This window comes from Colobus angolensis, unplaced genomic scaffold (assembly GCF_000951035.1).
Source record: "Colobus angolensis palliatus isolate OR3802 unplaced genomic scaffold, Cang.pa_1.0 Scaffold193, whole genome shotgun sequence".
NCBI lineage: Eukaryota > Metazoa > Chordata > Mammalia > Primates > Cercopithecidae > Colobus > Colobus angolensis.
Genome location: NW_012115077.1, coordinates 2924604 through 2938329, shown reverse-complemented (window position 1 = coordinate 2938329; position 13726 = coordinate 2924604). Strand labels below are relative to the sequence as shown.

Genomic DNA, 13726 nt, shown 5'->3' with positions numbered 1-13726 from the left:
TCTGCAAATTTAGAAAATGAAAAGTCCTAGAGAATATTACAGTTCTTCCAGGGTCCTGATTTCCCATGTGTTCTAATGCTGACAATCCCATCTTCCCAATACTTTTAGGCCTATTCTAGAAAAATATCTGTTCATGTGGAAATATTATGGTCTGGTCTTTTTAAATGACATTTCAGAATAAAGAAATGTAATTGGGTAAAACCAAAACAAACAAACAAAAAAACACATTAGCAGCTCCAAATCCACCACTGTGATTCACCTCAATAAAATTACGAGTCAAGCAATGATTTTAAAAAGTTTTCCACAGATCTTGGAAAAGCTCAAGAATTGAAGGGATCAGTCTCTCTGAGGGAAGAACTGTGGAGTAGGGTTAAAAATGGAGATTTGGGCCGGGCGCGGTGGCTCAAGCCTGTAATCCCAGCACTTTGGGAGGCCGAGACGGGCGGATCACAAGGTCAGCAGATTGAGACCATCCTGGCTAACACAGTGAAACCCTGTCTCTACTGAAAAATACAAAAAATTAGCCAGGTGCGGTGGCGGGCGCCTGTAGTCCCAGCTACTTGGGAGGCTGAAGCAGGAGAATGGCGTGAACCTGGGAGGCGGAGCTTGCAGTGAGCTGAGATCGTGCCACTACACTCCAGCCTGGTCCACAGAGCAAGCCACCGTCTCATGAAAAAAAAAAGGAGATTTGTAGAAATTTGCACAAGGAGCTGCCATACCCCACAATTGCCTTCCCTAACCCATGCAGCTAGGTGGCTGTCCCCAGTCCAGTAGAAGATCTAGCCCAGGAGAAGAGACATAGAGGTCTAGCAATTTGAGGTCCCCAGTGAAACAGCCAGGTCCACCTAACCATGCACGGTGAGGCCTAACACTCAACAAGTGTCCCCATCCTATGCTCACAGGATGAGCTTCCCAACACACATTCTTTTCACAACATGGAGAAACACCATATCTACAGAAAAATAAAAAAAAAAAAAAAAAAATTAGCTGGGCATGGTGGTGTGTGCCAGTAGTCCTGGCTATTCAGAATGCTAAGGTGGGAGGATTGCTTGAACCTAGGAGGTCAAGGCTGCAGTGAGCCATGATCATGCCACTGCACTCCAGTATGGGTAATAGCAATGAGTGATTGGAAGCTCATCCTGTTTTGGAGTCACACCCTTAAATATGAAGGAACAGCCAATACTCACCAGATGTGTGAGAAGATAACATAAAAGACAGAGTTCAAATAAACCACCCAGCAAACAGAAAAGTGAGGCTGAGCAAACAGGGGCAATAAAGGAAGCTCAAGAAACTCTAAAATAAAATTACATTTAATATAGTTTTCAGAGAGATAAAAGATTATTACATCCACAAAGCATACACATAAATGTGTGTATCTGTCTCAGGAAAGAGCTCATGTAAATTAAATGAAGAGCTGATATAAAAATGTAATAGAAGAATTGGAAGGAGAAATTCAGTAAATCTCCCAGAATGTTAAGCAAAAAGATCAATAGAAAACAGAGAAAAGGTAAGAAAGGATCAATTGAGAAGGCTCAACACTTAACCTTTTTAATATTTTTTTGAATGAAACAACAGAGAAAGAAGAGTGAAGAAAATGATAAAGAATGTAAGACAATTTCCAAGAACTGAAGATGAGTTTCCAGATTGTAAGAGTTCACTCAATGCCCAGAGCATTGAACTGGAAAAGATGCATGCCACTGCGTCCAGCCTGGACTTCAGAAGCAATTCTGGAAACAATGCCTTTAAAAATTTCAAAATCATTTCCAACTCAGAATTCTATCTTGGTTAAGTTAAATAATGAATCAAGAATATGAGCAGAATAAAGACATTTTGGATGTAGGCAGTCCAAAACAATTTACCTCCTGTTCTTTCTCAGGAAGTTACTAAGGACATGGTTCAGCATAATAAGGGAATAAAGTAAGAAAGTGGAGGCACTAATCCCAAAAAGTAGGTAATCCAATAGAGGAGATTATTTTAGGATAATGGAGGAAGGACATCTAGGACCATAACAATGTTGGAGGTGTAGAGAATCACCAGTCAAGATTAGAGCAGAAGGAGGGAGCAATGTCAGCCGCACAATACACTGAATTTTTGATCCCCAAATGAAAGGAACACAAAAGAGCATAACAAACAACTTCCTTTGTATCATTTAGTTCTTTTTCATAATTTTTCAGTTTGAGAGATTATGACAAAATATGATACACTGAAAATGTGGTTGTTTTGTAAAAAAATTTATAAGGTATTACAAGTAGATACTATAGTCTTGTATAAAGTAACAGCTTTCAAACCTACGCTGGCCCATATATCAATCTTTGAATGATATATGCCTCTGTTTGTTATTATATATTATTATTTTTTTGAGACAGGGTCTCACTGTGCCATGCAGGCGGGGCTGCAGTAGCACCATCACGGCAGCCTTGACCTCATGCATGCAAGTGCTCCTCCTGCCTCAGCCTCCCAAGTGGCTGGCTTACAGATGTGCACCACCATGCCTGGCTTTTTAAAAACAACTTTGTACAGATGGGGTCCCACTATGTTGTTCTGGCTGATCTCGAGTTTCTGGCCTCAAGCAGTCCTCCCACCTCAGCCTCCCAAAGTGTTAGGATTATAGGCGTGGGCCACCATGCTGGGCCTGCTTCTGTTTTTTAAACTGGAACTATCACCATTTCCTGTATACTTTGACTCACAAGTGGACAGAGGTTAAAAAATAATTTCTGCAAAGGACTTTGTATTCCGTTGGGAATAGATATCATCACCATACATTATGTTAACTTGTTGAAGAAGCATGATTTCCAGTACCACAAAGTATATCCAGACATACTTTCCCATCTCATTTCATGACTTACAGTCAAGCAGAACGAAATCTAGGCTGTTATTTCAAGGGTCAAATACTTAGAAGCAAAATATAAGCTCTAAATAATATATAATGCTTTTAAAATGATAAATCATTGATATGCTTATGGGAACTTCAACTTTCTTACCTCTTACCTGTTCTGTGAACTGAACTCAGTCATGTTTTTTTCAACAACAGATAATACAAGTCATACATTTAAAGGTTAGAAATAAATGTATAAATATTAAAAATGCTAGCTCTTTTCAATAAGTTGATGTCAAAGTCTATATTCAGTTGCTCACATAGTTTTAAAATGTATCTCTAAAAGGAAAAGGTAAATTTTTCCATATGGAATATGCAAAAATATTACTTGACACAAATTTTACATTCTTCATAAGAAATCGTAACTAGCTTTATACTCAGTGAAACTTTTCCTGTAATGCCTATCACATTTTGAAGCAAGGGAAAATACTGAAATAAAAGACCTTCTAATAACATGTTTTTTAACTAGCAAAATAATGGTAACAATTCAATGGTTCTCAATTGTTCCTTTTCTTTTTTGTCCTATGAGGTACCCCAAGTTTTTATACTCATATTATCAGCCCTTAAATAGGCCAGTGCTGAAGTGGAAGCTTAATTAAGGCAGCCTGGCCCTAGAAGAGAAGGCAGAAAGGGAAATAAAGAAAAAAAGAACAAGGATTATTGGGAAACTTTAAGTAAATAATTCCTAGCAAAATGCGATCAGATCTCATGTGCTGATGAAAAGGAAAAAGTTACAAGGAAGATACTTCAGTCAACATTAGGCAATTCTGTGAAAACTTTCTTCAGGTGGAAGGCTCAGCACATACAATTTAAACAAAAATTCAAGACACAATAATGGCTTATTGTTATAAAAGATTATAATGTATTAAGATTATTAATGATGGAAAATATTCTAATCCATTGAATAAAGAATCCATGAAGCCATACAAAAGAAACAGATATTTAGGAAATGAACACTGAAATACTGAGGAGTAAAGAGGATCAATGCATGTTAAACTTTGTAGAAGTTGGGTAAAGGGTATATAGGACTTCTTTTCACTACTGAAATTTTTCTGAAATCTGAAATGATATCAAAATAAAAAGCTAAAAAAGAAAGGAGTGGTATTACTAATATAGTTACCATTTACAAATTACCTAGTATTAGATCAGGCATTTTCTTCACATTATCCTTAACGGTCTTACAGGTAAGTATTATCATCAATACTGTATTTTTAAACAGATAAGAAAATGAAAGTTCCAAGAAGTTAAAGTAAATTATCTAAAGAACAGAGATCTAAGATCTAATAAACAGCACAGGCAGGTTCCAAGCCAAATCAGACCTGAAACCTTGTATTCTTTCTACAATGTGGTAAATATAGCAGTGGTTCAGATAGAGCTCTGTTTCTAGAGTTAGACTAAGACTGAAGGATCTGAATCCTTAATACTATTTACTAGTCATGTGACCAAAGGCTAATTACTTAATTTCTTTTTTGTTTTGGAAATAGTTCCTAATGATTCGTGTCTATCTAACGGGTTATTGAGAAAATTAAATAAAATAATGCAGGCAAAGTACTTTTAGCACAGGCCCAATATCCGTGGTAAGAATACAATTATGGCTGGGTGCGGTGGCTCACACCTGTAATCCTGCACATCAGGAGGCCAAGGCGGGCAGATCACCTGAGGTCAGGAGTTTGAGACCAGACTGGCCAACATGATGAAACCCTGTCACTACTAAAACTACAAAAAATTAGCCGGGCATGGCGGCACACACCTGAAATCCCAGCTACTCAGGAGTCTGAGGCAGGAGAATCACTTGAACCTGGGAGGCGAAGGATGCAGTGAGCCGAGATGGCACCACTGCATTCCAGCCTGGGCAATAAGAGTGAAATTCTATCTTAAAAAAAAAAAATATATATATATATATACACACACACACACACATATATATGTATACACACACACATACATACATACACACACACACACACATTTGTTATTGTCATGTACTTTGATTTACCTTTTCTGAAAACCAATGCTTTACACATTGGTGAATTCTAGAGCACAGAGACTATATCTAGTTAATGTTCCTTTTTACTGTCATAAAATAGATGTTTTAAAATTCATCAAACCTAGAAAGCTAAGTAGTTCAAAACAACAAATAAATGTCCCTTAACTTAAGCAAGAAACTAGTTCAATGTTATTACAGATACTATGAACTATTACTGCAGATTTTTTGCAGGTGCTATAACAGAAAAGTCTATATGAATGGCATAAAATTATTTATCAAATTACGCTTAAAATCGCTTTCCTTTAAAAAGTGAGAATAAAAAGATTGAGATTGAAAATATTAAATATAAATTAATTGGAAAAATTAACCTAAGTAAAACAACTTAAAGTAATTATGGAAATATACTTGGGTGTCAAACATCTCTTATAAGGGAAGGACATAGTAAAAATTTCATCTTTAAGGAGGATAAATGAACTTTAACTCTGATCTGTTCATTAAAATGTTTTTTCTTTAATTCTAAAACAGCTGTAACACTGTTCATTAAATTTATGTGCAAACAAACTAAAACGAACAAAGCAAAACAAAAACTTATTCCTACCTTATTGTCTCTTCTATCAGACGATCTGAGCTGCAAATAAAAAGAAAATTCAAATTCTGAATTTACTAATGAACACTTAAAACCTGTATTAATTTTTCTACATCTATAGATACACTTTTTAGTCATTTATGTATACAGAATGTCTAGCTTTTTGAAAGCATCTGGGGAAAATTCTGGACTCTAATTTTTTTTTTTTTTTTTTTAAAGACAGAGTCTCGTTCTGTTGCCTAGGCTGGAATGCAGTGGTGTAATCTCAACTCACTGCAACCTCTGCCTCCTGGGTTCGAGTAATTCTCCTGCCTCAGCCTCCCAAGTAGCTGGGATTACAGGCACCTGCCACCATGCCTGGCTAATTTTTGTATTTTTAGTAGAGATGGGGGTTTCACCATGTTGGCCAGGCTGGTCTCGAACTCCTGACCTCAGGTAATCTGCCCAACTCGGCCTCCTGAAGGGCTGAGATTACAGATGCGAGCCACCGTGGCTGGCCTGGACTTTGAAATAAATTTAATTTCATTCGCATACAATATATATAATTTCCATCTTATGAGCAGGCATGGTGGCTCATGCCAGTAATCCCAGCACTTTGGGAGGCCAGTGCAGGTGGATCACTTGAGGCCAGGAGTTCGAGACTAGCCTGGCCAACATGGTGAAACTCTGTCTCTATCAAAAATACAACAATTAGCTGGGTATACTAATGTGTGCCTGTAGTCTCAGCTATTCAGTAGACTGAGGCACAAGAACTGCTTGAACCTGGGAGGCATAGGTTGCAGTGAGCCGAGACCATCATGCCACTGCACTCCAGCCTGGGCCACAGAACGAGACTCTGTCTCAAAAAAACTCCAAACAAATAATTTCTCTTACTTTTGCCAGCTTAAATCGATTTTTTCCACAGAGATACCTGATAATTAAAGTTGGAACAGTTTTAATGACAGCATAAAGAAATGAACTTTCTCTTTAAATAGCTCAAAGTTGTCACTATCATCTATTCAGAACTTAAGAATTAGAACCCACTTGTTGAGACAGGATAGGCAAATATAATTCTGATGTCTGTAAATAGTAAATATTTACACCTTAATGTTTATTTCTTTTTTGGGAAACAGTTTTTTTTTGAAACTAAAACAAATTTCAGACTTTAGAATTCAAGAACATTAATAAAGATACCAAATACACCTTTCATCTGTAAATTGTTTCCCTTTATGCAGCACACATTGGAAAGAAAGAAACAAACAAAGCCATTTTAGGGATAAATGAATAGGTAAAGTTTGGTGAAGGGCTCGCTTTACAGCAGAAGTAGGAAAACAAACTTCCAGACATCTGTATCCACTTGGCATAGAGTAAGGTACACAGTAGGCACTCAAATAAATATTTGCATGTATTTTTCCAACTACTCATTTCCAAAAGAATTTCTAAGTTCATGCTACAAAGCAGTAAGTCAAGGTTTCATTATAAAGTAGTGGACTAGGTAATCTAAATTATTGCATATATTAGGGAACAAATGAGCTTTAAAAAGTCATAAATACCAGCCAGGCGCAGTGGCGCACGTCTGTAATCTCAGAGCTTTGGGAGGCCGAGGCAGGTGGACCATGAGGTCAGCAGTTCTTGACCAGCCTGGCCAACACAGTGAAACCCCGTCTCTACTGAAAATACAAAAATTAACTGGGGGTGGTGGCGGGTGCTTTTAATCCCAGCTACTTGGGAGGCTGAGGCAGGAGAATCACTTGAACCTGGGAGGCGGAGGTTGCAGTGAGCTGAGATTGAGCCACTGCACGCCAGACTGGGCGACAAGCTAGACTACGTCTCGGCGGGGGGAAAAGTCATAAATAGCATATATAAATCCTGTTATTTAAAATTTCAAAAATTACAAAGATGGTAGTGAAAGACAGATTATGTGGCTATTTAAATGCTGAATCTACCACTTACTAGTTATTCGATACAAGGCGAGTTTCTCCATGCCCCAGTTTTCTCATCTGTAAACTGGCAAGGATCATAAAACCTACTTGTTCAAATAAAGGGGTTTGTATAGATAGTGACTGAATCAATACCTCGCATATAGTAAGTGTCAAGTATTTTTTGCTATTAGTTTCTCAATAACTACAGATGGTAAATCTAAGCATAAAATTGATAAAAATTTCCAGATAAACTCACTATTCTGATGAAATCTATGATTACTAAGTATGCACTTACTCTTCTAACAAACACGTATAGAAGCACCCCTGAAGGGTATTGGGTCAGAAAGTGGCTACAAAGATACGGCTCTAACCTGCCAAGATCTTACAATGAAGACTGACAAGACACATGCCAAAAGGCATCTGGTGAACTGGTCACAAGGTCACAACAGAGAAAGACCCTGTCGCAAAACAAAACAAAAAAACTCCACACATACACAACATTTATTAAGTTCACCTTCTTCTATCAGTGAGGTTGTAAATAATTACAAGAGTAACATCAAGGATCACTGATCACCATAACAGATATGATAATAATGAAAACATCTAAAATACTGTTACCAAAATGTAACACAGAGACATGAAGTGAGCATATGCTGTTAGAAAAATGGCAAGACTTGCTTGACACAGGGTTGCCACCAACCTTCAGTTTGTAAAAAAGAATATCTGCAAAGTGCAATAAAGCAAAGCACAATAAAATCTGGTAGGCCCGTACATGACATTTCTTTGTATTATTACTGTTTTTCCTTGTAGAGATGGGGTCTCACTGTCACCCAGGCTAGAGTGCAGTGGCACCATCACAGCTCACTGCAACTTTGAACTCCTGAGCTTCAAGCGATCCTCCTGCCTCAGCCTCCCAAGTAACTGGAATCACAGGCATAAGCCACCACATCCAGCCTCTCTGTATTATTTCCTAAAACTGCATGCATGCAAATCTATAATTAACTCAAAACAAAAAGTTAAATATTTATAAAGTGACCAGTGTACCAAATGACAATAACAAAAACCCAATTCCAATTTAGATTGACTACAAAGCGACATATCTTAAGTAGTATATAACTGTGAAGCAGCATTTAAAAAAACAGATAACCAGTCTATTTCTAACTAAATAAACTCAATGTACCAGCCTAGAAAGAAACATAAAATTACAAAGCCAAGCATTTCATGCAAATTGTCAGAAAGTCAGCCAGGTACACTTCATCATTTCCACTATCTGCTTTCTGTAATTCTCTTGTATCTATTCTCAATCATACAGGTCAGAATTAAATGAGCTAATAAACTAGACTAAATACTATACTTTAGTTGGAAAATAAACTCATTATAATTTGTACTCAATGTTCCTGAGGAACTGGAGTTGAAATGGATACTAAGGAACAACTTTCTGTGTCATTATATATAAAGAAAATTCTTTGAAGTTGTTTGTGGCACACAGATAGAATCCTTATTCTATGTAATGAGACTCGTTTTTAGTACTCATTATGTAATGAGTACATATGTTTTAGGTATACTTTCTGAAAATGTCATTTTGACCAATTTAAATCACATTTTACATGTAATAAAACCGTTTTCTATTTACATGAATCAAATAAAGTCTCATAAAGCAAACACTTGCGCCTCCACTTATTTCCCACTTTTTGCACAAAATTGGATTTTCATAGAATAGGTTTTCTTAAAAGGATAAATGGTCACTGAAATTGGTCATTTTATATGTTTGAGACTGACAACTATCCCCATATTATAGTAATTTTATAGCAATACTGGAACTGCAAGTCAAAGAAAAGAGTGTTTGCTGGATTCACTCGAAAATGAAACCAACTGGCCAAGCACAGTGGCTCACGCCTGTAATCCCAGCACTTTGGGAGGTTGAGGCAGATGGATCACCTGAGGTCAGGAGTTCGAGACCAGCCTGGCCAACATGGTGAAACCTCGTCTCTACTAAAAATACAAAAATTAGCTGGGTGTGGTGGCGGGTGCCTACAATCTCAGCTACTCAGGAGGCTGAGGCAGGAGAATCCTTGAACCTGAGAGGCAGAGGTTGCAGTGACCCGAGATCACGCCATTGTCCTACAGGGTGGGTGAACGAGCGAGACCCCGCCTCAAAAAAAAAAAAAGGAAACTGAAAGCAACCTAAAGAAAACGAAAATTAAAGGCCGGGCGCGGTGGCTCAAGCCTGTAATCCCAGCACTTTGGGAGGCCGAGACAGGTGGATCACGAGGTCAGGAGATCGAGACCATCCTGGCTAACACGGTGAAACCCCGTCTCTATTAAAAAATACAAAAAAAACAAGCCGGGCGAGGTGGCGGGCGCCTGTAGTCCCAGCTACTCCGGAGGCTGAGGCAGGAGAATGGCGTAAATCCGGGAAGCGGAGCTTGCAGTGAGCTGAGATCTGGCCACTGCACTCCAGCCCAGGCGACAGAGCGAGACTCCGTCTCAAAAAAAAAAAAAAAAACGAAAATTATAATCCCAAATATGCTACCCTACAGAAGAAGGGGTTTTTCTTCCCTTTAAGTCCCCTTACACATCAGTCACCTTTATTAAGTCCTAAAATATCCTCTAAAACATATTTCATAATACAACATACATGAGTCCACAGGAGTCCTGCTCACAGAAGGGATCTTTAACTTACAGAAAGACGATGCTGACACCAGCTTAACCATGCATTTAGCACACCAGTTACAGTGAATCACACAGGAATTCCACACACATTCCCTACCCACTGTCATCCTTAGTTTATATGGTGGCATCAACAGAGAAAAGCCAGGAGTGATTCCTAAATGTCTTCTCAAATTGCCCAGTCTCCAGGTCTTTACTCATGTGGCTAAGACCAAATAAAGTAAACAAACACCATTCATTAAAACCTTTCTTGGACACTGTGGACACAACATCAGAGTGACTCCATGCAGATGGCATCATCTGGTTAAAATCAAATTTAAACTTATTTTCCGTTGGGGTAAAAAATATATAATCAAGTAGAATTATCCTTCTTAAGCAGGTACTTGATAATAGCCCAGAGATATTCTATAAAGTCATCTAGAGCCTGTAATTAAGAAACAAATTTCCATTGGTCTCAAGACCAATTTAAACTAGCTGAAAACAATAAGCTACATTTCACTACCAGCTGTCATACTGAGGAATCACTAAAGGCATATTTAAATAATTCTCTTTTTAAAAAATAACTTATTTTCCCCAACACACACACTACAAAAGGCACACATTTCAAGAGCAAACACGCGATTTCATGCGTATATACTAAAGCAATTTAAACCAACAAAATGTAAGAACTTGGCGAAATCACTTAGATAGTATCTTCCTCTTTTAAAATGGTAGGAAAGTAATAAGCAAATAAGTAAGCAACTAAATGAGAAAACAAATAAGCAAGTACATAATAATAACGGATAATAAATAAAAATTTAAAAATCGATCCCTTTGCAAGCTGCAATAATTGATGAGGTTGTCACTAACCAATTAGACCATTTACATCAAGCATTGTGGTGAGACAGTCTTTCACTTACAGTTAACCAGAGAGATCCTGAAGATCTAGGTCTTACTTATTTCTACATTTCTTATTTAATCTCTTCAATTATGTTAACTGAATACAATTAAGCTGCAGTAGAATGCATATATACTGTTTTAGTGCTAAGCGCTTTTTATTTTACAGAGAACATTCGGAAAATACAGGAAAACAAAGATGAAAGTGGAAACCAGTTATAACCTCTCTTTCATCAACACTGATGCGGTGGCATATTTCCTTTCAGTCTGGGTAGACGAAGGAATATCTTTATTTGCTTTGTTCATGGGTTGTTTAGCACAAACATTTTCATAATCACAGCAAGTTACCAGGAGACAGAAAGTGAAGCACCTGACAGATTCCTGCTCAGTTCAAGGAGAAAATAAAAAAATAAAAGCTAAGTCATTAGCAGTGAGATCCTGGTAAATCACTTTTTCCTTTTTAAAAAATGAATAGAATTATTGTTAGAACAGTTTTAGACATATAGAAATATTCAGTAGAAAGTACACACTATACACCCATTCTCCTCCACCTGTGATTAGTGTGGCACATGTGTTACAACTGATCACCCAGTACTGATACATTACTAGCTAAACGCCATGCTTAGAGTTGACTCTGCATTGCACGGTGGTGGGGGTTTTGTCATGGATCCATCCTTGCAGTATCATACAGACGAGTTTTACTGCCCTAAGTATCCTGTGCTTCACCTATTCATTTTTCCTCCCTTTCCCATCCTCAACCCCTGAGAATTGCTGATCTTTTTACGGTCTCTATAATTTTGCCTTGTCTAGAATGTCATATAGTTAAAATCATACAGTATGTAGCCTGCATAGATAGGCTGCTTTTATGTATTTAAAGTTCCCCCATGTCTTTTCCGGGCTTGATAGCTTATTTCTTTGTATGGCTGAATAATATTCCACTGCATGGATGTACCACCATTTGTTTATCCATTCACTTACTTATTTTAAGACATCTTGATTGCTTACAACTTTTGGCGATTATGAATGAAGCTTCTGTAAAACGTTCATGTACAGGTTTTTGTGTAGACGTAAGTTTTCAATTCATTTAGGAAAATCACTAGGAATATGACTGCTAGAATGTATGATAAGACCATATTTAGCTTTTTAAGAAAACTGCCAGGATGGGCACAGTGGCTCATGCCTGTAATCCCAGAATTTTGGGAGGCTGAGGTGGGTGGATCACAAGGTCAGGAGTTCAAGACCAGCCTGGCCAAGATGGTGAAACCCCGTCTCTACTAAAAATACAAAAATTAGCCGGGTGTGGTGGCACACACCTGTAATCCCAGTTATTTGGGAGGCTGAGGCAGAGAACTGCTTAAACCCGGGAGGCGGAGGATGCAGTGAACCAAGATCGCGCCACCACACTCCAGCCTGGGTGACAGAGCGATACTCCGTCTCAAAAAAAAAAAAAAAGAAAAGAAAGAAAAAGAAAACTGCCAAGCTCTCTTCCAATGTGGCTATACCATTTGCATTCAAACCAGCAATGAGTGAGAATTCCTGTTACTCCACTTCCTTCAGTGTTCCTTTTAATGTTGTCAGTGTTTTGGATTTTAGCCATTCTAACAGTTGTGCAGTGGTATCTCATTGTTGTTTTAATTTGCAGTACCCTAATGATACTTCATTACATTAAGTATCTTTTCATATGCTTAATTTATTGTCTGTATATCTTCTTTGGTTAAGATGGCTGTTCAGATTTTTTTTCCACTTTTAAATTGTTGAATTTTCAGAGTTCTTTGTATATTTTCATACAAGACCTTGTTCCTGGATTGGAAGATTTACGGTTGTTAAGATGGCAATTCTCTCCAAATGGATCTCTAGATTCAATATAATCTTATTTGAAATTTCAGCAGGCTTTTAAACAATCTGATATTAAAATTTATATGGAAGTACAAAGGACCCAGGGAGTCAAAATAACTTTGAAGATACAGAATAAAGTTAGAAGACTTACACACTACCTCATTTCAAAACTTATTATAAAGCTATGGTAATCGGAATGCAACTGGCTTAAGGATGGATCCATAGGTCAATGGAACAGAACAAAGTTCAGAAATAAACTAGCAAGTGTCCAGTGAATTCTCTACAAAGATGTCAACATCTTTGAACAGATTAAACAGAGGAAAGCAGAGTCTTTTCAACAAATGGTACTGAAACAATGGAATATTCACGTGTTTAAAAAAAAATGAATCCTGACCCTTAACTTACACTACACAAAAAAGTGAAGCCAAAGTGGATTATAAACCTAATGTTAAAGCTAAAACTGTACGGAGAGGGCGCCAAGATGGCCGAATAGGAACAGCTCCAGTCTGCAGCTCCCAGGGTGAACAACGGAGAAGACAAGTGATTTCTGCATTTCCAAACTGAGGTACCAGGTTCATCTCACTGGGGCTTGCCAGACAAGTGGGTGCATCCCATGGAGCAGGGCAGGGCATCGCCTCACTCAGGAAGTGCGAGGGGTTGGGGAGTTCCCTTTCCTAGCAAAGGGAAGCCGTGACAGACTGCACCTGGAAAATCGGGACACTCCCATCTTAATACTGCGCTTTTCCAACAGCCTTAGCAAACAGCACACAAGGAGGGTCCCACACCCACTGAGCCTCGCTCACTGCTAGCACAGCAGTCTGAGATCAAACTGCAAGACAGCAGCCAGGCTGGGGGAGGGGCATAAACCATTGCTGAGGCTTTAGTAGGCAAAGTGGCCTGGAAGCTCAAACTGGGTGGAGCCCACCACAGCTCAAGGAGGCCTGCCTGCCTCTGTAGACTCCACCTCTAGGGGTAGGGCATAGCTGAACAAAAGG

At 38.3% G+C, this 13726-nt stretch overlaps 1 protein-coding gene across 3 annotated transcripts in view; it reads right to left on the bottom strand.

Moving 5' to 3' along the window:
- Positions 1-13726, bottom strand: part of GOSR1 (golgi SNAP receptor complex member 1) — a 56192-nt gene that overhangs the window by 6539 nt on the left and 35927 nt on the right. For all 3 annotated transcript variants that reach the window (XM_011940865.1, XM_011940864.1, XM_011940866.1), the window contains exon 7: positions 5461-5490. In XM_011940865.1, the coding sequence (XP_011796255.1) occupies positions 5461-5490 (30 nt within the window). The remainder of the gene's footprint in view (positions 1-5460; positions 5491-13726) is intronic.